A 26,753-nucleotide genomic window follows, 5' to 3' on the forward strand; every position below is an offset into this window, starting at 1 on the left:
GGCAAAGAAAGAGGAGAGGCAAAGAACTTTCCTAGAAGCACATCTCTCTGGAGCGGGAGGCAGCAGCCCAGAAATGCTGTCTCAGGAGGAAAATTGACATTTGGAGTTGGAAGTTTCTAAGTGGGATGCAGACCAGTGCTCTTCAGATTGTTCTATGCTGTGCCCTTTTCCCGTGGCGCACATTTTGTCCACTGTAGAGATAGTGAGGGCTTCTGTATCACAGAGAGCATTGTGCTTTGAAGGGCCATCTCTGCAAAGAAAGAGGAGAGGCAAAGAAAGCGGAGAGGCAAAGAAAGCGGAGAGGCAAAGAAAGAGGAGAGGCAAAGAAAGAGGAGAGGCAAAGAAAGCGGAGAGGGCCAGCAGGCCTGACTCCTTGGCGGTAGCAGGAATTGGGCTCCAGTCATTTGCTTAACACTGAGAAAAAGGAACGAAGACAGGAGTGTTTTTGCTCTTAAGTCTCTTGCTTTCTAGTGGAGAACATCAAATTAACACCCAAAAAACAGAGAATGATGAAACAATAAATTGTAAGGCACTATATAGTAACAAGCTCAGCAGAAGGAAAGCCCAGTGAATGCTAGAGGAGGGATTTTAGCCGCAGCTTGCAGAAAAGGAGGCGGGCATCCTGCTAGGAAAAGTTCATGTGCTAGGAGGAGGTTTTGTCTTCACCAGACTGCATTTTCAAAAAACGATTGGGAAATTGTTTCTGGCTCCTTGATGTTCTTAAAGTTTCCCCAGAACTATCACTTTGAGGAACAATCATATGGATTTTGAGAGAAAGTTTTTAAAAAATTGCCAGGCTTTTCACATTTTCATATTAAAAGGGACCTTAGAAGACATCAGATTAAATTCTTCACCCAATGCAAGAATCCCTTCTACAGCGTCTTTGACAGATTCTCCTTGATTGCTTCTGGTGACAGGGAGCTTAATACTTCAAGAGAAACCTCTTCTGCTGTCTAACAGTTTTATAAATTTCATTTTATTTTATTTATTTATTTTTTGAGATGGAGTCTTGCTCTGTTGCCCAGGCTGGAGTACCGTGGCACGATCTCGGCTCACTGCAGCCTCCGCCTCCGGGTTCAAGCAATTCTCCTGCCTCAGCCTCCTGAGTAGCTGGGATTACAGGTGCATGCCACCATGCCCAGCTAATTTTTGTATTTTTAGTAGAGACAGGGTTTCACCATGTTGGTCAGGTTGGTCTCAAACTTCTGACCTCGTGATCTGCCCGCCTCGGCCTCCCATAGTACTGGGATTACAGGTTTAAGCCATCGTGCCTGGCCAATTTTATTTTATTTTTTATTTATTTTATTTTTATTTTATTTTATTTTTTTTGAGACAGAGTCTCCCTCTGTCTCCCAGGCTGGAGTGCAGTGGCACGATCTCAGCTCACTGCAAGCTCCACCTCCCAGGTTCATGCCATTCTCCTGCCTCAGCCTCTCGAGTAGCTGGGACTACAGGCACCCGCCACCACGCCCAGCTAATTTTTTTGTATTTTTAGTAGAGACGGGGTTTCACAGTGTTAGCCAGGATAGTCTCGATCTCCTGACCTCATGATCCGCCCGCCTCGGCCTCCCAAAGTGCTGGGATTACAGGCATGAGCCACCGCGCCCGGCCTATTTTTTATTTTTGAGAGAGAGTCTTGCTTTGTTACCTAGGCTGCAGTGCAGTGGCGCAGTCCTAGCTCACTGCAATCTTGAACTCCTGGGCTCAAGCAGTCTTCCCACCTCAGCCTCCTGAGTAGCAAGGACTACAGGTGTGCACCACCACACCTGGCTCATTTAAAAAATTTTTTTGTGGAGACAGGGTGTCACTCTGTTGCCCAGGTTGGTGTCTAATTCTTGGCCTCAAGCAATCCTGCCTTGACCTTTCAGAGTCATGGGATTACAGGCATGAGCCACTGCACCCAGCCAGACAGCTTTAGTTAATAGAAAACCTTCTTCTATTAAACCAGTATCTGTTTCTCTGTGATTTACCATCGTTAGTGGGCCTCCCAGATGTCTCTGGTCTTCCCTTGGTAGGAATTTTTTAAATCCACAGACCAAAGTGGTACAGAAAAGATACAGATAACTATAGATTGGTTTTGGCATACTAATAACTCCCTGATTGATCCCACAAACATTTATTTAGCAACTCCTAAGCAGTGTGAGAAAACTAGTTCTGCCTCAGGTTTGGATGTCCACAGAAGGGCCTCTGTGAGCTATTCACAGAGTAGTAACCTTCTCCAAGGAGCAGATGGCACATATGTTGTCCCTGGCCTCCTAGTCCCGGGCTGCACGCCAGCTGATGGAGAGGACCCAGTCATCCAACATGGAGACCCGGCTGGATGCCATGAAGGAGCTGGCCAAGCTCTCTGCCGACGTGACTTTCGCTACTGAGTTCATCAACATGGATGGCATCATTGTGCTGACAAGGCTCGTGGAAAGTGGAACCAAGCTCTTGTCCCAGTGAGTATGACTAAGGTCTCGTTCCAAGGACTTTGATAATTTACTACATCCCGCAGGGCATCCTAGTCTCATTTCCCTTGAGTCAAATAAGGAGTTTATTGAATATCACCTGCATACAGAGCAGTGTGCCAAGCACTAGAGTCTATACCGAGAGACAGAATTCCATATTGTGGTTCTAAATCGTGTAGTCTATTTGGGCTCTCACAAATAATAGTACAAAACAGTACTGTGCCAAGTGAGCAGTAAAAATAGGGGCTAGAGAAGTCAGGAGGAGAGTGGTGAGGTCGTGACAGACCTGTTAATTGCTGGAAATGATTGGTCCGATGAGGGTTAGCGAGCAGATGCTCCAGTATCTCCCAGGTACCTGTTTGTAATCATCCCCTGCTCTTCCCTCTCCAGTCACCTCCCATCCCATACACACACACACACACACACACACACACACACACACACAGACACACACACACAGAGGCCTTCGTGTTTACCATAGGTTTCAACCTACCCATTCACCATCACCCTGCCACACTTTTGCACAGGGAGGAGGAGACCAGAACTTTGTGATACCCACAAGCATCTTCATCATACCCCAGAGTTGACGTGCATGTGGTGGGCAGCTGTGCCTTATGAGCAGCAGTCAGTAAACTGGTGCTTGGAGCCTAACTTGCCAAAGAGGGAATCAGAAATCTTCTCAGCCCATAGATCAACTATTGAAATTTTCAGCCAAATCTAGTAACTAATCAGAGATATTTGTTTTACATATTGGATCTTCCAGGTGTACTGAAGTCCTGAAGCCTTCAGCTGCCATCAGCACTGACATAGTTCTACAGTCTCCCGAGAGTACAGGGTTAGACTGGCCTTAGTTTCCCTCTCTTTAGCCTGAGGATAATACCTTGCAGTATTATTGTGAGAAGTATTGTTAATGAGAATGTGTCTGAACATGCTTTGTAAATAGGAATATCATCTGTTAATTCTAGAGCACCGTACACATATATAAAGAATTAAATGTATAAGGAGAAAACATTTTAATCCTTATTCTCTACCAGCACTAGAATAAGAGCTTTGCATATATCATCATCTTGCCCTCTCTACAACCCTGTGAGGTTAACGCTGTGAGACTAATCTGATTTTACAGAGGAAGAAATTGAATTTTGAAAAGATAAAGTTTGCTTGGCTAGTAAGGTGGACAGGAACTGAACTCATCTCTTGCACTCTACTGCCTCTTGGCCCAAAGGTTAACATGGCATGTACGCTTCCTTAGGTTCCCCCGACAGGTGTTGGAGTTTGACAAAGGTCCAATGTCTTCTTTGGTCTTGGGAAATAGATAAGGGATTCTGTGTCCCTGGGATGAAGCATATGGAGATGGAAGATCTAATTACCCAGCAGCATTTTTTTTCTTTCTTTTTTTTTTTTTTTTTTTGCAGCAATAGATACCTGGGCTGAATCTGCTCTACATCTGGCTAGGTGTGCACACAGGCACTCACAGTTACAGTTGCATCGACTGATTTCCCATGGGGTGTTCACATTAAAATTCATCTTTTTTGTGGCTGCCCTCACACCTGTGTTTCCCGATCTGAATCCTTGTCTATTTTGTGTGTGTGTTGCATGTGTCTCAGCTACAGTGAAATGCTGGCATTCACCCTGACTGCCTTCCTAGAGCTCATGGACCATGGCATTGTCTCCTGGGACATGGTTTCAATCACCTTTATTAAGCAGGTGAGGCCTCCAACATTCTGTCTTTCTTTCCTCCCTCAGCTGCCAGTTCACAGGGCTTAAGGGGAGATACAGGCAATATCGCCATTCTGGTGAGATCAGCTTTATATTCCCTGGGGCCAGATTTTTCATCCTCAAGCTCTGGTCTTCTGTGGCTTCTGAAAGATTTGCATTTTGTTATACTCTCAGGGCCTGCACTGAGATAGAACTGAACTGTCAGAACTAAATATGATCAGAGTAGAATTAGATCATCAGTGAGACTGGGGATAAAGCCAGCCAGTCAACCAGTACTAGCCCTGAGTCTTTTGACCGACTTCCTGAGCTCTCTCTTCTCTTTGTATTAAAAAAAAAAAAAAAAAAAAAAAGTACATTTCATTTGTAATTCTGCCTCCTATTTACAAATCTGCAAGGTAGCCTGTTTGGATTGTCAGACTAAGCTCAGTGGGTAAGAGGGGTGACTTCTGGTTTTACCCTCATTTCTTTTACACAAAGGAGCAGTGTCAATTCAGAAAACTGAACTAAAACCAATGAATAATATTCTATCTGCTGCCCTAGAACTTCACCTATCATTGGCTTAGGACATTGGGACTCCCCAACACTGGACACAAGTGAAATGACCACGTGTCAAGGATATTATAATGAGGACTGAGAAGAAGGATTAGAGGAAAAGGCTTCAAGGTCCTTTCTACTTCTCAGAAGTCTAAGTGTGTTTAGGGAGAATGTGTGTCAGTGGAGGTACATGGAGATAAAATGAGATCCCAGTATCAGTAAAATTCTCTGCTTTTGTATACCACTTTCTCAAGCTGGAACCTTTATTTTGATAAAAAGAATTAAGCTTTTAAATTCTGAAGAATCATGATTAAGTGGATACTATAATCTGAGATTAAGGTATCCATGCCAAGGGAATCCCTGGCACATTGGCCAGGGTAGCTATAAACCAGATACCACTATCCACCTAGCAACAGCTGCCCAAATGTGAAGCAGAGAGAGCTTTAAGGGCTAGCATCAGATGCTTATCTTCTATCTTTCTTGGGCCCTGAGCTTCTCAGTTGATGTACCATCTCTGGGTCTAGATTGCAGGGTATGTGAGCCAGCCCATGGTGGATGTGTCAATCCTTCAGAGGTCCCTGGCCATTCTGGAGAGCATGGTCTTGAACAGCCAGAGTCTGTACCAGAAGATAGCCGAGGAAATCACCGTGGGACAGCTCATCTCACACCTCCAGGTGTGAGTAAAAGACCCTACACCTCCCTCCCTTCACTTGTATGTCTTCTTCTCTCCTCTTATTTTAAGTCTTCCAATCCTACTCTGCTTTGCTTATATTCCAAGCTGCTGGTTGGCTTCTACATTCATTCGTCACCTCTTCCACACTCCTGCCAGAATTTCTCCCATCATTCAGACCTGATCATGTCATGCTCCTGCCTAACATCCTCTGTAACTCTCTCTGCCCCTTAGGTTAAAATGAAGATTTTCCCAGTCTTCCCATACTACCCTGGTACCAGGCAAAATTAGATGCTTTCTCCCACATGGGCCCAACAGTCTCTGTTTGTACCTATGATAATTGTATAAAATACTGGATTTTTATTATCTGTTGCCCATTTTGAACATAGAGCCCCCTGGAAACAGACCAATCATTGTATCCCCTGTTTTGATTTAAGTAGAGGCTCAATTAGTACTTGTTGAATGAATGCTCACTGAATCGATGATGCGCTGTGGGTGATTTGTAAGAAGTATCACACAGGGCGTGAGTTTGGAATATCAGTTCAAATCCAGGCTCTTGTGCCTACTAGGTCACTGCCATCAGCAAGTAACCTAGTCTCTTCTGGCCTCAGTTTCTTCATCTCTAGAATAGGTTAATCATCTTCACCTCTCACCCTGTGAAGATCAAAGGAGATTTTTAAAAGGTCCAGCATAGTGGCCAGTATGGGTTAGGTATTCAGTAAATTCAGGGACTTTTTTCCTTTGTTTGTTAAGACTCTTATCACATCCTAAAACATTTTACCAGGTAATGAGACTATATGACAAATGAACCCATTGGAGTAATGTTTCTCCCATCTCCGTTGTTTTTACTTCACTTCCAACCAACCTACACCGTGTAAGGAAGCTGGACTTTGCAAAACAGCGGTGGCACTCCTGTTGATTCTCTTCTGACTGTTGCTCACTTCTGTCTTTTTGGACATTGTCAGAATGTTGCCAGAATCCCCCACCAGTTCAAGGGGAAGTCATAGCTCCCAGATTTGGGAGTTTATAGTGGCCCTGTCTTCACTCAGCTATGCTCCCAACTTGTTTCTCCCCACTAATCCAAGTAAACAGAAAGCACAATTATTTCTTTGCAACTCTGATTTCTCCTTGTCACTTTTAAGGAATTTTCAGCCTCAGCTTTCTTTGCTTTTCTTTTTTGAGACAGGCTCTCACTCTGTCGCCCAGGCTGGAGCACAGTGGCATGATCATAACTCACTGCAGGCTCAGGCGATCCTCCCCATCTCAGCCTCTCGAGTAGCTGGAATCACAGGCACACTCCACCACACCTGGCTAGTTTTTTTTTTTTTTTCATTTTTGTAGAGACAAGGTCTTGCCGTGTTGTCCAGACTGGTCTCAAACTGTTAGGCTCAAGCAGTCCTCCCACCCCAGCTTCCTGAGTAGCTGGGACTACAGGTGTGAGCCACCATGCCTGGTCTAGCCTCAGCTTTCATACCCAGTGAGCCACCAAGGTTGATTAAGGTGAGAGGGACATTATAAACTCCAGATAGAGAATTCTGATCTTCCTGTAACCTCACATCTACCTCGCTGTTTTTTTTTGTCTCTGAATTCAAGTGGCCCCAGTTGCCTCCCGAGGGATGATAGGGGAACATGGCGTTTCATAGGGGCCAATCATGAATACTTTCAGCCCACAGCTGTCATCAGAATTTATATTTCGGCTGAGGAACACTTAGTGCCCTCTGTTAGACTCCCTGGGTACCATGTGACTAACCAGGAAGCCTGTCAGACCCTCTGGAAAGACAGCCACAGAATGCACCCAAGACATGGCAGGTGGAAATGTCAAGTACCAGGATTGTAAGATTCCAGAGAATGATTGTAGTTATTTTGTTTGTTCATAATAAAATAAGTTTATAGTCAAAGACTTTAAAAATACAGAAAACCCAAAAGTAAATTCTTTGCCCGTTATCTCACCTCCAGACATACCCACTGTTAAACATTAAATTGAATGTCCCTTCAGTATTTTTATGCATATTTTTAACAAAATCAGGATCTCATTATATATACTATGTGGACCTTGATTTTTTTTAGCTGAATAATATATCTTGAACATTTCTCCATGTCAAAGATTTTTCTGAAAGGGTAATTCTAAGTCTTTTTTGCAACCTAGACACCTTTGAAAATCTGGTAACAAGTATGTACTCTCACCAGTTTGGAAAAAATACCACTTAGTTAGCAAACTACATAGAACAATTTCTGTATCATTCCTGGGGTTCACAAACACTCTAAGCCTATCCCTGAATCCCAGGTTGAGAATCTTGACCCTAAAACATGACTTTTAATAACTACTTAAGATTCTCATATGTATAAACAGTTAGCTAATGTGATCATTTGGATTACTTCCCATTGTTTTTTAAGTAGTACTTTAATGAAACGCCTTATCAGTAAATCTTGCACAGCTCTCTGATTACTGTCCTAGGATAAATTCCTATTAGTGAAATTGCTGGGTCAAGAGCATGGTCACTTTGCTTATAATCTATGAGTGATTGTTTTAAACCATCTCTAAGCATCATCTTGCTGTTCAGTCTTCTAATCTCCCTCTGCCTTCTTTCTCCATTGACACAGCTCCAATCAGGAGATTCAGACCTACGCCATTGCACTGATCAATGCACTTTTTCTGAAGGCTCCTGAGGACAAGAGACAGGTCTGTGGCTGCCTTTTCATATATTTCATCTGGGCTTTTCTGAGAGAATTCTCACCCCATATACTCCTTGCTGTGCAGAAAGCACAAATCCAGCCATTTTCCCAAGAGTCCTTCTTCCTAGCCATCTGGTCTGGAGCCCAGCAGGGTGGCTTTGCTAAGGAAGACCCAGGGAAGAACTATGAGGGGAAACCAGCTGGGTCTTAAATGAGAGCAGGGCCCTTCAAACTTTTTCCTCTAAAGGGCCAGAGAATAAATATGTTTGACTTTATGGGCCATATGGTCTATGTGATAGCTACTCAACCTTGCCATTGTAGCCAAAAGCAGCCTCAGCCAGTAGGTAAATGAATGGGTATGGCTGTCTTCCAATAAAATCTTATTTACAAAAACAGGCAACAAGCCTAATATGGCCATAGTTTGCCAACTCTTGGGTTACAGGATCAAGAATAAGGAAGAGGAGACCCTGTGGGTAAAGGGATCCAATATGAATGGGACTTTGCACTAAGTTTTATGTTTAAAGGTTCTCTGGATGCAGATTCTAAACATCTTCCTTCCCCTGTTCATTGACTGACATTATGCAGATAGCTCTGCCTCTGTGAACTTTAGTTTCCTCACCTGTCACATGGGAGCAACAACGTCTGCCTTGTTTACCTCACAAGGATGTCTGAGGAAAAACAAGATCCCTGTTTCACAAGTGAGGAAACTAAGAATCAGCTGGGTGGTGGAACAAGCACTGACCTAAGAGTGGAGGGGCCTGGGACCAAGTATTCTCCCTGCTGCTGGCTGGGCAAGTGTTTGTAACTTCTTTGGGTCTCGGTTTCTCTTTCCGTAAAATGAAAGGGCCAGTTTAAATGATCTCTGACAGCCCTGCCAACACTAACATTCTAGATTTCACTGAGAAAAGCCCAAGTGGTGTTAAAAGTAAGACGTTTTCGTTTTCTGACAATCTCATGGGCTCAGTAAGATGAAATCCAAGTGGGATCATGTATGTACCCAGCTCTTGGTAGATTCTAGAGGGAAGACCAGAAGCATCTGTGGTTCTGTCTGTCCTTGTCTTTCTTGGATGGCTTGGCTCTGTTAATCTGCCTTCCCGGTCCTTGTTTGAATGTAAGCTGAAAGCTCATTCTGTCTGCTTCTCTCTGTGCTTTTGCTTTCTGCCGGCAGGACAAGCACCTTAATCCTCTAGACCTGCCTGTCACTGTAAGTAGCACCGCCATGTGGAAAGGGCCCCAGCTCTTCCAGGTGGGGAAGTCAAAGCTAGGCAAGAAGCTCATAGTCTGATCTAGATGTTCAGGGCATGCCAAGACCCAGGGAAAGGTTGTGTGCCGTGAATCTCCTTTGTCAGGACACTTAGGGAACTACTGCAGATTAGAGTCACAGAAAGGATTAAGGGGGTACCTGCCCCAGGGAGTGTGGTCCCAGCCTTCCTTTATAACTTGCCTTTGCATGGGTCTGTGGTTCAACTAGGGAAGACCAGACTTAGAAACAGCTTGCGACTTTGATCTAGACAATATCATGGATGCGTCATACCTTCTTTCTTGCTTTAGTGGAAGAGAAAAGGTATCCATGCCCTTTTTGGACTCTTACTAGACCGTAGGAATCTGAAAAGGTTTAGACAATCGACAAAAGGGAATTTGGATGCTCATTTCTTCGTTATAGGGAGCTTTAGAGAGGTCAGCTTTGCGAGGAGATGAAAGGGGATAAATGCCTCCCCCTGACACCACAGAGAAGCTTTCGGTCTAAGACCTTTATATTCTAGCTGCAGACCACTGTCAATTACCCACTTTGTGAGTTATCCACAGCAAGATTTAATCTCAGTCGACTTCCTATAGTTACCAAAGAAGTTCCTAGGCCACTGTCCTCCTCTGCTAGCCAGTATGTATTCAGTGAATGCAAAGTAAAATTTAATGTTCCTGGCAGCATCAGCCATTTGGAATATGGCTAGAAATCCAGAAGTATGAGAGATGGGCCTTTCAGCTCTGAGAAAAATGACACAGAGCTCACAGATACTACTCCATAGGAGAGATGTGACAGCTCCCTCAGGCCCACTGATTTAGGATTCTCTATAAAATTAAATGAAAGCAGCAGTTTAGAAAATGAAGTCATAGTAATTAACATTAGTAAGAAGTGACGGTAGACACTGGAAGGAGGAGACAAGAATTATGAAAAGCTGCCAGAAAAATTAAAGGCATTGTAATCTGGGACCATTTTGTTTATGGGAAAATAGCTTCACGTCTCAATAGCTCCTCAGGGTATCACTGTATCACAAATACAATACAGAATAATCACTGATGTTCTTTTTGATGAAGCTGACTCCTTAGCAGTGATTAAATTATCACTGTAGTCACTTCAGAAATAAAGATATATATATATATAATATATATATCTAAATGAATAAATAAAGCATGACTATCAAAATCTGGATCAAATCTGGATCAAATATTATAAAAAAGGTGAGCCTGTTATAAAAAATTACCCAAAACACTGGACCTATTGTTCTCTAAGCCAGTTAGAACTGAATCCTAGACTACTTACTGTTGTAGAGTGTCCAGGCCCCAGCCGTCTGCTGTAGGGTGGGAGGGGGTTGCTGGACCAAAGCTCTTCCAAAGTTTGGAGTCAGTGCTTCACTAGAGTTCCTTCTAGCCTTAGCGGTGGGGTCTGCCTGGCACGATGCATGTGGCTTGGAAACCATCACGCTGCTGTGTGTCCACGTGCAATGTCCTTGTGACACAAGTGTCTCATCTTCAAGCAGTCCACATCTCTCTTTGAAGACAGTGCAGTTGATTGTGCCATTAGAAAAGGAAATCCTATTTGAATTAATTTGCACTCACAGAAATAGGGAATGTTTCAGAGTGTGAAATACATTTGATGGTCAGTGGATTTTCGTTTATTCACCCACTTTTCATTTGGGAGGAAAAAAATTTAAGAAAGCCAAAAAGGCTCAGAATTATGACATCACCTTCCTCTCGAAGTAGTCACAGGTGTGTGCCTGCCACCCTGCCTTATATTTGCTTATTTTCCTCCATAGGATATGGCCAATGCATTTGCACAGAAGCATCTCCGGTCTATAATCCTGAATGTGAGTTCCTGGAACATGGTGTATTTTGCTACTATTTTGTTACTATTAATTGCAATTATTACTGTTACTGTTATTATATTATTATTGAAATTATTAATGAGTGAGGAGGACACACAGAGGAACCTTATCAATAAGAAATACCTCTCGAACCGAAGAGCTTTTTCCTGTGATCCTCTGTGAGCAGAGTTGGCTCTAGGCGGCCATCTCACCAGCAATTGCAGTGACTCCAGAGAGGGACCAAGGCCAGCTCTACTGTTTGTTGCCCTGCAACTCCAGAATTTTTGTCCAGAGGGAATATGTTAAAATAGGCACAAACAGGGAAAATAACTCATCCAGCTGACACTGATTAAAAACCTGAATTGTGTAGGGCACTGACAGGACTAAGTAAACAAATGTATTTGCTCTCAAAGACCTTCTGGCCCGATAGGAAAAACTAGTGATCATAGTGCGGTGTGATCCCGGTCTGAGGTCTAGGAAAGGATGGAGGAGGAGCAGTGAGTTCTGCCTTGAAGAAGAGTGTTTCCGGAAACTTTTAGAGGAATGTCTTCAGGTGAGCCTTGGAGGATGAGTAGGCAGACCGGGAATAACAGGAATTTTAGCCAGAGGGTAGCCAGAACCCAGAAGGAGTGTGTGATTAGGCACACAGCAAGGAGCAAGTGGGTGAGGAGGCTAGAGAGGTAGCAAGGACCAGATCAGGAAAGGTTAGTCTCATTCCTAAGGACAGCTGAGGGCATTTAATTAGGCTGGTGAAATAACCAGACCAGATTTGCATTTTAGAAAGAGCACATGAAAGACTTGTATTTGCTAAGGGGTGCCTGAGGGAGGAGAGCAGAGCAGGAGTTGGCAGGGGGATCTGGAAAGAAGTGTAAATCCCTGTTACCACCTGTGGGGTGGAGTAGGGCCGATGTTGGGAGGTGAGGCCGGTGGGAGTGGAGGAGGAGAGCCAAGGATCTGAATTAAAAGGAGGCAACTTTGGCCAGGTGCAGTGGCTCACACCTGTAATCCCAGCACTTTGGGAGGCCGAGGCAGGTGGATTGCCTGAGGTCAGGAGTTCAAGACCAGCCTGACCAACATGGTGAAACCTCATCTCTACTAAAAATACAAAAATTAGCTGGGCATGGTGGCAGGTGCCTGTAATCCCAGCTACTCAGGAGGCTAAGGCAGGAGAATCGCTTGAACCCGGGAGATGGAGGTTGCAGTGAGCCGAGACGGGGCCCTTATGCTCTAGCCTGGGAAACGAGCGAAACTCCATCTCAAAAAACAAGTAGGCAACTTTATCAATTGTCAGAAACAAGGGAAACCTGGGAGACCACAGTGAAGGAAATAAAATGAAACATTAGAAGTCAAGTGTAAGACTTAAGCTAAACATGGACTTTGGAGTCTGCCATTTTCCAATCTTTGATCTTGAGCATTTCACGTAACTTCTCTGGACTTCAGTTTGCTCATCTGGATATGAGGACTAAGTGAGGTAATGTACATACCATGCCTAGCAGGGTGTCTGGCACTCAGTAAGCACTCTGCTCATATTGGCAGAACAGGATGCAGAGGTGATAGGATTGAAGAAGTAAGCTCTGAGCACTTGTGAAGCTGAGCAGTCAGCTGCTCTAAACATGCAGAGTCTGCCAGACTTCACCTTGCAGAACCAGCTTCTCCCTGCTGGCTGCTTCCCTGGTCACACCCAGCTACCAACCTGGCAGGAGGGGCCCCAAGCCCACAGGAGTACACAGGTTCCCACACATTCCTGTCTACACTCCTCAGCAGCTGTCCTGGTCACCCTCTTCTGCATGTGTAGGGATGAGAGTGCCCTTCTGAGGGAAATTTAATTATATTTGAGACTTACTGTTTAATCGTGTTAGAAGTTCATTTCTGGACAAACTCTGTGAACAAGTAAAGATTTCACTATAGAAGGCAGTTCAGCATCAGGACTCAGGACTTAAGTGGCCTGGCAGGAAATGGCTAATGCGTGGTCTAATGCATGGTCACTGCAGTCCAGGGACTTCACTGAGTAAAGCCAGAGAACTAAGACACTGAGATACTTGACAGTCAAGTGAGACTTCAGGTAAAACCTCAAACTGTCACTCATCAGACTGGAGCTGTACTTCTTTAAGCCATTGGCGTTAGGATAATTAATTACCTTCCTGCTCTGATGTTTCTTAAGTTTGAGAAAGAGGATTAAAGAGAATGAAAATCAGAATCACATTAACTTCCACCTCTATTCAAAGCTGTTTTATAAATTAGGGAGAAAAGTGAAGAGAGAGGAATAGGATAGACAGGGAGACAGAGGGAACAGCAGAGAAGAAAAGCCTCAGAGTGAGGCAAAGGAAGAGGTATGGAGGGGAAAAGAAGTGGCGATGGCAGTGAAGAACCCCTGGCCATAAAAGAAACTGGGGGGAGTGGGAAGGAAGGGAAGTTACGGGGCAGGGGGCACAGAGCAGAGAACAAGAGAGTAAGGCTGGGGAGATGAAAGAAACAATGAGACTTAGCTAAGAAGAGCGATCTCGCGCTTAAGAGACAGAGGGCGTGCCTGTGACAGGGCGGGAGCTAGAGGACTGGACATGGTCACTGATTCAGAGGGAGGGAGGGATGCAGGCAGAGGCCTAACTCCAGCATGTTAGCACATGCTATGGAAGTGCTGTCCACAGTGGTGGCCACTAGTCATGTGTGGTACTTTAAATAAGTCTGTTGTGACTGAGGACCTAATTTGTAATTTTAATTTCATTTTAATTTAAATATCCATATGTGCTCATGGCTGCTGTATTAGGAAGTGTAGATCTAGAGAAACAGCTAGAAAAAGGAGAGACCACTGGAGTCACAGTAGGGGAAGAGGTCTAGAGCAGGACCATCCAGTGGACATAGAACCCAAACCATGCACATGATTTTAAACGTTTTAGTAGCAGCATGAAAAAGGAATAGGGAAATTCAGTTCAATAATATATTTTATTGAACCCATGATATCCAAAACGTTACCATTTCAACAACTAATAAATGTGAAATATTACTAATAAGACATTTTTTTCCTACTAAGGCTTCAAGATCTGGTATGCATTTATACTCATAGCACCTCTCAATTTGGCCTAACCACATTTCATGGGCCTGGTGGCTACCAAACTGGACCTCACAGGTCTAAAGAGATTGATCTAGAGTCAGAGCAAACTCTAGGGAGAGCTGATCCAAAGTTAGAGGGAGCTTTAAAAAGATACTGAGTCAGATACCTGCCTAAAGTCAGAGCGCTCCAGAGCATTGCTATTCAGTAGAACTCAGTTAATGGAAGTGTTCCACATCTGAATTGCTGTAGCCGCAGCCACGGTGACTACTGAGCACTTAAGATGTGGCTGGTGCAACTAAGGAGCCAAATTTTCAACTTACATTTGTTTTAACTGATTTAAATGCAAATAGCTGCATATGGCTAGTGGCTGCTATACTGGACAGCACAGCCCTAAAGACAGAGCTACTGAGTAGGGAAATTGAAGGACATAGTGGTGGTACATGTGGGAAATGGGGGAGAATCTTATTTGGGCAAGAAAGAACCAAGAGGGACAGGATTCAGGATGGTGGGTGAGACGGGGAGTGAGAAATACAAGGGAGCAAGAAGGGAAGCATGATATTGTGGGAGTGAGAACAGGATGGTGAGAGACAGGAACATAATCAAGGGTTGATCAGCTAGGACAGACAGAGGGAGACACAGCATGCGAAAGAAAGACAGAGACAGAACATGAGACAGGACCAGGGGACCTAAAGTGGGGGGTGGGCATCAGAGGGACAAAGGAGGAGGTGATGAACCCTTAGGGGAACGTGGGGGCACAGAGACAGTGGGGAGGGAGAGTCAGGAGGGAGAGGGACATGGTGTGGGCGGCACAGGGAGCAGGGACAGAGTGATAGGAGAGAGGAGAGGACAAGCGAGACGAAGGAAGGAACGAAGGAGAGAGGGCTGTGGGAGAGAGCTGGTGGGAGAGTGAACTGTTCCTCCTTTGTGTAGCTATCTCAGTATCATTGAAAGAAAATGGCCTTTCCCAAAGCCTCTCTGCTTGGTGAAGCCATCCAAAGCATTTTATTTTTCTAAGGGAAAAACAACTCTGCCACCATGCACACCATCTATTGTTTTGCTTTTAGTAGGCCTGTGAAGTGCCTGATTGGAGGAAGGTCCAGCCGCCAATGTTCTGTATCATAGCCTCCCCCATTTCTGGTGTGGCTGGGTATAGCCCCTGCCTTCACTCTACTTCCCCTGCCCAGGGGAATGCAGAGGAAGGGATGGTGCCTTTCAGACCTGCAGTGAGTCATCTCTGCCTGAACCAAGCCCATTCATGCTCCTATCACCTTCTAGAATATTAAGTCCTCATGTGTCAGAGGAAAGTTCTGTTCCCTTCCCAGCATTCATTCCTTTTCCTTAGCATGGATGTGACCCTTCATTAAAAGAGATCAGTTCAGTCCCCTACTCCCTGCCTGTGCTTTTTCTAGCATGTGATCCGAGGGAACCGCCCCATCAAAACTGAGATGGCCCATCAGCTGTATGTCCTTCAAGTCCTAACCTTTAACCTTCTGGAAGAAAGGATGATGACCAAGATGGACCCCAATGACCAGGTAGGTGCTAAGTGGGGCAGCTGTTTTCTCATGGCTGTGGTGCAGTCCAGCCTTAGTCTGTGTGCCAGGCACTGTGCTTGGTCTTTGTCTGCAGAAGTAGTTTGCATCTGCCCTAGAAAATCTAGCATGATCTGTACCATGAGCCAAGCCCATTTCTGTCCCGCTGTGGTAGAGGTGATGCCTCCTAAGGGACTGATTGGGGCCAGAGTTTGGCCCGGAAAAGCCTGACCCACTGTTTCTTTTCCTTGCTCCTTTGGTTAGCTGATTTACCTGCTGACTGTCTGTTTCGCCTCACAGGCTCAAAGAGACATCATATTTGAACTGAGGAGGATTGCATTTGACGCAGAGTCTGATCCTAGCAATGTCCCTGGGAGTGGGACAGAAAAACGCAAAGCCATGTACACCAAGGACTACAAAATGCTGGGATTTACTGTAAGAACCGCAGAGCATAGACGGTGGTAGGCCCTCCCCCTGATGGGAAGTCAATGGTGCCACCCAGCCAGAGCCCTGACAAGCAACCCCATGGTGACCCTGGAATAGATGACAGTTAGGAAGCTGGTGGGACTTTAATGTTTGCTTTGCTTTGTTGATGGTGAGTCTGTGAGTTTGTGTGCAAAGTTTGGCCCTATGAAACGAATCCATCTGTAGGGGGGTTGGGGTCAGCTAGAGTGGGTAGAGAGGGGACCTGTCCTCCTACCCAAACTGCTAGGTTCTTTGCAAAGCTAGTGTGAATATTTTGTGATAGAGTAAGGGCTTGAGGATGGAGTTAACTGGAAGAAGTATTTCTTGCATACCTACTCGGTGTGCAGCATCATGCGAAGTAGGTTCTAGGATGCGTGGTGAGGCGGCCACCATCCAGCAACCAAGAGATCACAGTTCAGTGGTGGTGATGGCTGTGAAAAGAGCTAGGACAGAGGTGGGTGCTAAATGGTAGCAGCATCAAGAGGAGAGGCGAGAGGGCATCCCCTCAGGTCCCTGCACACAGGGAGACTACTACATCTCAAATTGTGTGTCTTTATTTCTCTAGAACCACATCAATCCAGCCATGGACTTTACCCAGACTCCTCCTGGAATGCTGGCCTTGGACAACATGCTGTACTTGGCTAAAGTCCACCAGGACACCTACATCCGGGTAAAGGCAGGGGAGCTGGCCTCAGTCCTGGTGCCACATCTCCTGCCTTCCTCCCTCATCTCCCTAATCCTCCCTTTCCCTTCCCCTGACAGATTGTCTTGGAGAACAGCAGCCGGGAAGACAAACATGAATGCCCCTTTGGCCGCAGTGCCATTGAGCTCACCAAAATGCTCTGTGAAATCCTGCAGGTTGGGGAACTACGTAAGTCTCTACAGCTCCCTCTTCTTCAGTCATTCCTTGTTATCAAGAGCTCAGTGAGACTGAAAATTATCATAAACAGTTAAATGTCAGTGGGGCCGGGCATGGTGGTTCACACCTGTAATCTCAGCACTCTGGGAGGCTGAGGCAGGAGGATCACTTGAGCCCAGGAGTCCAAAACCAGCCTGGGCAACATAGTGAGACCCCCGTCTCTAAAAAAAAAAAAAAAAAAATCAAAAAATTAGCCAGCTGGTAGTGCATGCCTCTAGTCCCAACTACTCGGGAAACTGAGGCAGGAGGATCGCTTGTGTCAGGAGGTCAAGGCTATAGTGAGCATAGTCGTGCTACTGCATTCCAGCCTGGGTGACAGAGTGAGACTCTATCTAAAAAAAAAAAAAAAAAAATGTCAGTGGGACTAGACAACCTTAGGTGGGTTTTTAATTTTGTTTTTTTGTTTTAAATCACTGCATCAGCTGATAATTCCATCTTATCCTTGTTTCTGGGAATCATGGTTGTTGCTCTGTTTGAGCTGGCAATTTGAATCATATTCCAAAGCTACCCCAAGCCTGTAGGTGAGGGCTGGCTGAGTCTGTAACAGGGTAGAGGGAGGGCAAGAAAATGCACCCTGGAGAAGAAAGCTAAGGAAGTGAGAAACGCCCATCCCACACTCCCCATTAGCTGGGCTCCTTGGTGTGCTGTTGTTCCTCGGGACTTTGGTGCAAAGTTTCCGGACGTGAGCTCCCAGGCCCTTGTGGACAGAGGCTTCATCTTCTCCCTGTTTTTTCACTTCCACAGCAAATGAAGGACGCAACGACTACCACCCGATGTTCTTTACCCATGACCGAGCCTTTGAAGAGCTCTTTGGAATCTGCATCCAGCTGTTGAACAAGACCTGGAAGGAGATGAGGGCAACAGCAGAGGACTTCAACAAGGTCAGTGTCTCCAGGCTGCTCTGAGGCCCACGGGAGGAGACCATCACACGACAACCTCTGACAGCTGGCTGGCACCTGGAGAATCCCTGAGCTGGAAAAGCAGCTTGGTCTGCACAGCTGAGTCATAAGACTGAGGCACTGGAGAGTTCAGCCCCATCTGCTTGTTGCTCCCTCTGTGATCTTGAGCTTGTCTTCCACTTGGTGCCTTAGGCCCTCATTTGTCCATTGAAGTTAGCACCTGTACCTCCGGTCCTCCATAGAGGTCAGGAGGATAAGCACAGAAGACTCACTGTGGTTTATTGAGTGCTTACTCTGCAGGCACTGCTGTAGTTTTGTGAACTGGGAATGTTAGCAGAGAGAAGAGTGGACACCCTGGGTACTTAATCGATTGTTATCCCTCGGTGCTTTCAGTTCCCACTCTATGCAGAGCACTGTTGTGCCAGGCCCTCAAAAGCTGATCATTTAGGGGTTGAGTGTTTTGAAGTTGATCATCTCATTATAAAAAATGTGGAAAGTATAAAGAATAAAAAATTACCTGTATTCACACCATCCAGTGACAAACATTTTTGTTTTCCTCTAGTCTTTTTTTTGCCTACGGGTTTTTCCTTCATTACTGAGATCATACGGCACATGCAGTGTGGTATCCTGTTGTTTTCTTTAACAGTTGTTTTAAGGGGACCAGTGCATTTTTAAAAATCACCACAGCGTGCCAGGCACTGTGTCTGCCTTTCATGTGGCGTTTCATATTCTTTTTTTTTTTTTTCCAAGACCTAGTTTCACTCTTGTCACCCAGGCTGGAGTGCAGTGGCACTATCTCGGCTCACTGCAATCTCCACCTTCAAGGTTCAAGTGATCCTCCTACCTCAGCCTCCCGAGTAGCTGGGACTATAGGCGTGAGCCACCACACTTGGCTAATTTTTGTATTTTTAGTAGAGACGTGGTTTCAACATGTTGGCCAGGCTGGTCTCAAACTCCTGACCTCAGGTGATTTGCCTACCTCTGCCTCCCAAAGTGCTGGGATTACAGGCATGAGCTACTGCAACCAGCTAGTATCTCATATTCTTTATGACAACACCTATCAGGAGATGTGTCTTCCTTTCTCTTGGTTTAGAAATGAGTAGATCACACCTGAGGATGTTAAGTGACTTGCTGAAGGGACAGAGTCAAGATGCGAACCCATTTCTTTCTGACTACAAAAATCCATGCTCATTTCCCCACACCATTGACCAACTGAAATATATGGGAAATAAAGCATCTATCGGTGTCAGTCATGTGACCTGAATAACCTTAGATGGTTATTCATTCTTAGATGAAGGTACACCTATTTCACCCAGCAGATGTCTGTAGTGCCTGCCCTGCTTAAGACCCTGGGGTAGGAAAGAGCCTTGGTGCTCCATAATAGGCCTGTCCATTTCTCAAGAATAATGGTGTGAGTTGGCTGGGTTCTTCTCCTCTTAGGTTATGCAGGTCGTCCGAGAGCAAATCACTCGAGCTTTGCCCTCCAAACCCAACTCTTTGGATCAGTTCAAGAGCAAACTGCGTAGCCTGAGTTACTCGGAGATTCTACGACTGCGCCAGTCTGAGAGGATGAGTCAGGATGACTTCCAGTCCCCACCAATTGTGTAAGCTCCATCTCAGGGGAGGCTGGCGGGGGAGGTGGCTGCCAGCTCTGCTTTCCTTCCAGACCTCCACTGTCCCCATGACCTTCCGCTCACTCCAGTGTGTGTCTGCCCCAGGGAGCTGAGGGAGAAGATCCAGCCCGAGATCCTTGAGCTGATCAAGCAACAGCGCCTGAACCGGCTCTGTGAGGGCAGCAGCTTCCGAAAGATTGGGAACCGCCGAAGGCAAGGTGAGAGGAGACGGGGCAATCCTTGCTGCCAGAAAGAGCCTGCCTGGATGGCCCCTTTTGTGCCCAGGCCTTTCCCAGTACTGTTGTTGCTCACCTGTTTGGTTTCCCTTGTGTTCCAGAACGGTTCTGGTACTGCCGGTTGGCACTGAACCACAAGGTCCTTCACTATGGTGACTTGGATGACAACCCACAAGGGGAGGTGACATTCGAATCCCTGCAAGAGAAAAGTAGGTTCACTTCTCTGTTGATGCGTCATGGTCAGTGGACTTGTCAGGAGACAGGAGTTCTAGTACGGGCTGTTTCTAGCTGATCATCTGGGCTTGTACCTGTCACCTTTCTGGACCTGTTTCCTTATCTGTCAGCGATCGCCTCTACCTGGCCTACTCGGTGGGGTGGTTTGGAGAAATAATGAGTTCACAGGTGTGAATGTGTTGTGTAAAGGGTGGTACATGACTAAGTCAAAAGGCAGCAGTTAAGAGGAGAAGCTGTGAAGCCAGACTGCCCACATTCAAATCCTGGCTTTGCTCCTAATTAACTTGAATCATAATTAATTGCAAGTTAGTTCTCCCCTCTGCCTTGGTTTCTTCTCCTGTAAAGTGGGAATAATAGCCACACTTTCCTCCTAAGAGGATTGCATGAGTAATGTATGCAAAGCACTTAGAAGAGTGGTTGGCCGGTAGTCAGCATAACTGTTAGCAGCTGCCACTGCTGTTGGCGATGATAGCATCATCACTGCCATTACTGTGAAGCGGGGGAGAGGGGAGTCACCAAGGTCCCATTCCTTGGGGATATAAATCTAAGAACCCTGAAGTGACCCTCAGTTAGCTTTGACACAGCCTCACTGGGCCATGGTCTACAAGAAGGAGGGAACGGTACAAGGCCACCCTCCCCACCACCCTCACTGAGCTCATACAGCAGCCCTTGGAGTTTGGGGCTGAGGCTTCCTGTGCATCTGCCCCAGTACCTCCATTCCAGTACTGATGCAGGCACTGACCAGCTTGCAGCATGAACTTCCAGAGACTAACTCCCATCATTTATCAGTTCCTGTTGCAGACATTAAGGCCATTGTCACTGGGAAAGATTGTCCCCACATGAAAGAGAAAAGTGCTCTGAAACAGAACAAGGTGAGTGGAGAGGCCAGTTTGAGTAGCTAGCCCAGTGATACTTGGAGAGTGCCATTGGTGATGTTTTTTTCCAGGTGCATTCTTACCGTCTTCCCCTCTCTATTCCTGAATGTTTTATTAAGAATTTTGAACATACACAAAAATAGATGGAACCTCTGTATATGCATCACCCAGGCTCAGCAACCATGGCCAATTCTGCCCATCCACTTGTTTCTCTCCTTTATCACTTTGAAGAAAGTCCAAGTATCACACTGTTTCATCTGTAAATATTTAGTGTACATCATATAGTATATAATATTACCACCAGTCCATTAGCACACATAACAGGAAATGAAAGTAGTTATTTCAGATCAAATATTCCACTGATGTTGACTTTCTACCAATTGTCTTATAAATGTCGTAATTTCTCTACAGATATATAAATGTTTATATGCATACACACACACACACACCCCCATCTTGTTTAAACCAGAATCTAAGACTGGTCTTTTAAGTTTCTTAATTCCTAAGTTCCCCCCACCCCCCACCATCTTTTCCTTTGCAGTTTATTAGTTGAAGAACCAGATCGCTTGTTTGGTAGTTTCCTAGCATCTGAATTTTGCTGATTGTTTCCCCATGGTACAGTTTAACTTGTTCCTCTGTCCCAGATCTGTAAATCAGCAGAGGGATCTAGAGGTTTGATCCAGTTCAGGTTTAACTTTTTTTCTGGCCAGTGTCATCAGTGGTATTATGTTCTATCAAGAGGCACATAATGTCTGGTGGTCTCTCCTTTTGTGATATTAGCAGACTGTTGAAGCTCAGTGCCTCATTCCATTAGTCAACTAAGGTTTGCAAACTCATGATACTTTGATGCAGTCACTGCTTTTCATTTATGAGCTGAACCACGAAACTTGCCCTTATCTACTATTGGTTTCCCAGTGGTACAGTTTATATAGGAAACAAGAATAAATGCTGATTCTTCTTTTATGTACTTACTTTCAAAATAATGAGTTAGTTCCCTGGTATCATGCAACAGTGACCAATTTTGTGTGTGTATGTTTTGTTTTGTTTTTTAATTGTTAAGACATGCCTATGCCAAATACATCATGATAGAAGTTGTTAGTCATCTTGGTAATTAAAAACTTTTAGGATAACTTACAGTCATGGATTGTGACCTTCCAGGGTTCTGAGTGTTGAAAATGACTTTTTTCCAATCTTAAAAATATCACAACATCTTTGAGGTGACTTGGGCAGGGAGTGGGTAAGTTAAGGTTGATTTATGCTGGGCCTAATCTCCAGCCACACTTGTGGCTGCCTAGGAGCATTGATGACATTCATTTGAATCAGCATGTTTGGTGATGATGCCGAGTCACTAGGACTTTGGCCAAGATCTTGATGTGCAGACCCCAGGCTGTTCCATCGCTCTAATTTAAACACTTTCTCCTTCAGGAGGTGTTGGAATTGGCCTTCTCCATCCTGTATGACCCTGATGAGACCTTAAACTTCATTGCACCTAATAAATATGAGGTGAGCAGTGTGGTGCTGCCTTGGACAACAGAACCATTTCTGTAACTCTTTCGTTGGTGCCAGGAATGAACAGATCAGGAACGTCCCCTGTGGTGGGTGGCTGCAGTGTATCATGAAGGCTGTAGAATGCCAAGGATCTGTCACACTCTGGATTGTTTATCCGTGAGCTGGGCTCTCCACATTACTCTTCAGCAGCAGCCGTAGGTTGTCATTACAAAGACAAGGTCAACTAGGAATGACTCATTTACTTGGGACTAGGAAAATTCTCCCCTTTTCAGTTTCTCTGTGGTCAACTACCCAAGAGAACTTGACAGATCCTTCCTCCTAGGGGCTCCTGGTCACATGTTGTAGTGGATCCAGTGTGGACTTTGAAGCCAGATGGAATTGGTCCTTCTGACAAGGGCCCTGTAGTTCCATCTGCAGCACTGGAAGATACTAGATATTAAATGAGTGATTGCATTTGAGACCCTACGTGCCGGGTGAGCTCTGAGAGCCATCACTGGGAATTAGAAGTAGGGCTTCTGAAAGAGGAGACACTTGGGCAGGGCCTGAGCTGCTGCTAGTGGAATTTTATTGGGAGGACATGAAGAACAAGCAAGTGGGGAACCAGGCGAGCAACGGTGTGGAAAAAGGAAAATGGCAGCAGAGGAAGCAGAAAGAGTTAGGGAGCAGTGGGATCAGAAGGCTTCCTGGTTACCCCCTCTTAGCATGAGACCCACCAGTTCATTTCTTTAGTATTTACTCTTTAATATGTATTGACTTGATTGATTTTAATTTACTTTTTTTTTGGTGGCAGGGGAAACAAAATTGAGATCCTACAATGACTCCTGTTTGTGTCTTGCTTCTTTTCACCTAATACGTATTTCCCTTCTCTCGCTTCTGATTTTGGGGTAACTTCAGGTAGATGATGCCCCAGGACTCAGATCTCATTTTGCTGTATTCATTCATTGCATTTTTAGGTTCTATTTCATATTATTATAAGGAGTTGTAATATAAAACCCCTTATAAAAACCAGATATCTTGAGAAAGTGAAGGATCACCTCCCGATTTATCTTTGCTATCATTCCAAATCAGTTTTGCCTATACTGATTAGTTCCAAAAGGAACTGTTGTGAGCCCCATCAGAATAGAGACCTTGGCAGGATCTCCTGCTGTCCGGGGGTCACGATGTGACATTTTGCAACTTGCTCCCCACAGTACTGCATCTGGATTGATGGCCTCAGTGCCCTTCTGGGGAAGGACATGTCCAGCGAGCTGACCAAGAGTGACCTGGACACCCTGCTGAGCATGGAGATGAAGCTGCGGCTCCTGGACCTGGAGAACATCCAGATTCCTGAAGCCCCACCCCCCATCCCCAAGGAGCCCAGCAGCTATGACTTTGTCTATCACTATGGCTGAGCCTGGAGCCAGAAACGACGGTACCCAGGAGAAGGGATTTTGGGCCCAGGAGAAACGCTTAAAGTCTGGTGCCTTGTCTTTTGCTTGTACAGAATCTGTAGTGATTTTGGTGGCCAGTAAACGCCAGCCATTTCTCAAACCCACCTCGGACCACCCAGAGTTTCCTCTTGGTCCCCGTCTACTAAGAGTCATGAAGGCAGGGTGCTCTGCCCACTCCATCACCATGAAGCCTGGGATTGGGCCACGAGGAACAAACAGCAGATGCCCTTGCCTTCCAGTCCAAGAAATTGCTTCTTGAAATGGATTTAACAACAGCCACTCACCTTTTCCTCCTGAACCTGCTCTCTGATCAGCTGGATCCCCACGTGAGCAAGAGCTGGCCCAAGAAAGGCTGCCTGCAGAGGACAGGTGTGCTGGGTGTGTTGAGAGCCTTGGAGTGACTGCCTGTATCTCAGATCTGAGTACAGGCCTGGGGCCTTTGCTTTTGTCTTTTTTGATGAGGGCTCACTCCAGCTTCATATGGTGCCAAGATGTTGCTGCTTCTGAGGTTGGCTCTAACATCTCTGGTCTTTAGAGCCACCAGATCTCTCTGGCCCATACAGATATCAGAGCAGACGGAAATTTCTCCCTACAAGCGCTCAGTCTCATCCTGGCAAGTCAAAGACCTCCAGGCCAAGTCCTGCCCTCTTAAGTCTCCAGGAACGCTGCAGGGAAAACCCAGCTGAGGCCTGGGCCTAGACTGTGGTTAGGTCACTAGATTCTACCCCACTCCCCCCACATTAACACCTTTTCCTTCCTCAGAGAGAAATCTCCCACCTAACCTGAATTGTAGCCCCCTCCAGTTTGCTTTCCTTTGGCCTTCCAGACCCCAGGAAGTTTGCCTTTCCTTCTTAGAGCTGTGGTTTCTGCCATTGGCCATGATTTCAGGGAGCTGACTGAGGCCGGCTGAGGCCACACCTGTGCCAGTGGGGCTTCCCTGGTGCTGAAGCACTTGTAAACCACACATACAGCCTCTCTCCCTGGACATACGTTAGCACATTGGCATTCAGTATTGGTGGCCTGGCATGGTAGGTACTACCCAATGAAGAGTGTACCATATATTTTCATTACTATAGGCCATACTTATACAGACATGTATATATATTTATATAAGATCTACCTATCTTAGGATGGAACCTTGGGGAAAAATAAAATTGAGGGGAAGTAAAAAGTATGTAATGCTTCCAGTTGTGAGCCAAGATTGTAACCAGAGAGCAGCCAGGAGCTTCCTGTCAGTAACCATGTTTTCAATAAATACTCTTTCATGTACAAACTGTGGTTCCTGTTAACAGCTGTTTGTCTGTACGTGCCCCCTGCCCAGTGGTGAAGATTTCACCTTGACAAGACTTGATCTCAGTGTGTCCAGGAGACTCTGGAGAGCTCCAGCTGGAGCCCTTAGTCACCTTCCAAGAGTCCCTTCCTCCTCATCATTCGCTCCTCCCACACATACACACAGACACACACCTGCTGGTTAACAGTGTTCACAGATTGCTGCACTGGGACAAAGCGTTTTCTGCTCAACCCTGCCGGGTACAGCAGGGTAAGGCATACTGTACACCCCCATGAACACATCCTCCCTCTTCTCCCTGCCAGGGACACAGCCAGGGAACAGCTCGAGTACTTGTGCCTTACAAAGAAGACACGGTCTTTACCCTGTGTGTTGCCTGTGCTTAGTGCCCAGCCTTCCAGCTGGTGTTTTAGGCTGTTGCTCCAAACCTTGGCCTTGGTAGCTGGGAGACTTGAATGAGGGTGGTGATGAAAATAGATACTTTCTCTTGTCCCTAAGAGAGAAGGGTGTGAGGACAAGCTATTTCAAAAGGCATAGAAAGTGTATGCAATACAAGCCTTGAGGACTGAATAAAGCCAAGACCTTGGGCAGTGATGGGTACCATTGTAGGTGCTTAGTAAGCACTGAATGAACTAATGCCTGCATGATGCCAGCTGGCGGCGGTGACAGCAGCAGTTTGCACAAAACACTTACACTCTGGCCTTGAGCCTTCTGTTCAGAGGGGCCAGGGATCCCAGCTGAGTCACTTGTAAGGATCCATGTTTGCAGCTGGTCTTGCTGCTGGAGAGCCCAGGAGGAGGCTAGAGGACGGCAAAAGGCACAAAACTGGGTCTGAATGTGCAACCCTAGCTTGCCCTGGCCCAGTGTTCTCCTTGACTGCAAATGCTGCCCTTTTAATCCATCCCGCAAGATGAAGAAAATATGAACTCCCTAGGCTGGCATTTTGGGGCCACTGCAACCTGCCTCTTGACTACTTTAACCACCACAGTTATAAACAACCTGAGCCCCAGGCACGGCTGGAGGCTTCTCACCATCTTTTAGGATTCTGCCATTTCCTCTATCTGGCATGCTCTCCCCCTACACAACCTATTGAAGTTGAGGTAATTCTTAGAAAGTTTCATACAGAAAATATTTCACAAATGTTTCGTATTACTTCTGGATCGCCTAAGTTTTAAGTTGTAACGACCCCAGCCGGCCTCAGCTCCCAGAAGAAAAAGCCCATGAGATACTTATCTTCGTGGTTCATTCCATGGTTGCCTAGCACTAGACTGGACATAAGAAAAACAATTTGTTCAGTAAAAGTAAACAAGTGACCATTTTTTGGATGCCCACTGTATGCAGAACACTAGCAGGTACCGGGGTTCCAAAGCAAGCCCCTGATTGAGAGCAGGAGAGACGCAATCACACTGCTGTGCTCTGAGCCCGAGGGACTCCACGGAGGACAAAACTGCGCTGTACCCCGGAAGGACCCGACCACCTCAGAACCGGACCACAGCAGACGCCCCGCCCCCGTGCTGCCCCGCTCCGCCCCCGGGCTGCCTTTTCGTCCCGGCTCCGCCCAGCCCCTGGGTAGCTTCCGGCAGA

At 45.9% G+C, this 26,753-nt stretch overlaps 1 protein-coding gene across 1 annotated transcript; it reads left to right on the top strand.

Moving 5' to 3' along the window:
• Window positions 1–2,146: 2,146 nt before the first annotated feature.
• Window positions 2,147–25,150, top strand: ELMO2 (engulfment and cell motility 2). The gene is made up of 16 exons (XM_017877897.1): window positions 2,147–2,441; window positions 4,055–4,154; window positions 5,225–5,376; window positions 7,972–8,050; window positions 11,076–11,126; window positions 15,582–15,704; window positions 16,002–16,136; window positions 16,732–16,836; window positions 16,929–17,037; window positions 17,830–17,966; window positions 19,425–19,588; window positions 19,703–19,815; window positions 19,935–20,042; window positions 20,857–20,939; window positions 22,368–22,445; window positions 23,642–25,150. Exons 1-16 carry the CDS (start codon window positions 2,281–2,283, stop codon window positions 23,840–23,842), a joined length of 1,899 nt encoding a protein of 632 aa, XP_017733386.1. The 5' UTR covers window positions 2,147–2,280; the 3' UTR covers window positions 23,843–25,150.
• Window positions 25,151–26,753: the final 1,603 nt, after the last annotated feature.

The sequence above is a fragment of the Rhinopithecus bieti genome, unplaced genomic scaffold (assembly GCF_001698545.2).
Source record: "Rhinopithecus bieti isolate Rb0 unplaced genomic scaffold, ASM169854v2 scaffold_10347, whole genome shotgun sequence".
Lineage (NCBI taxonomy): Eukaryota > Metazoa > Chordata > Mammalia > Primates > Cercopithecidae > Rhinopithecus > Rhinopithecus bieti.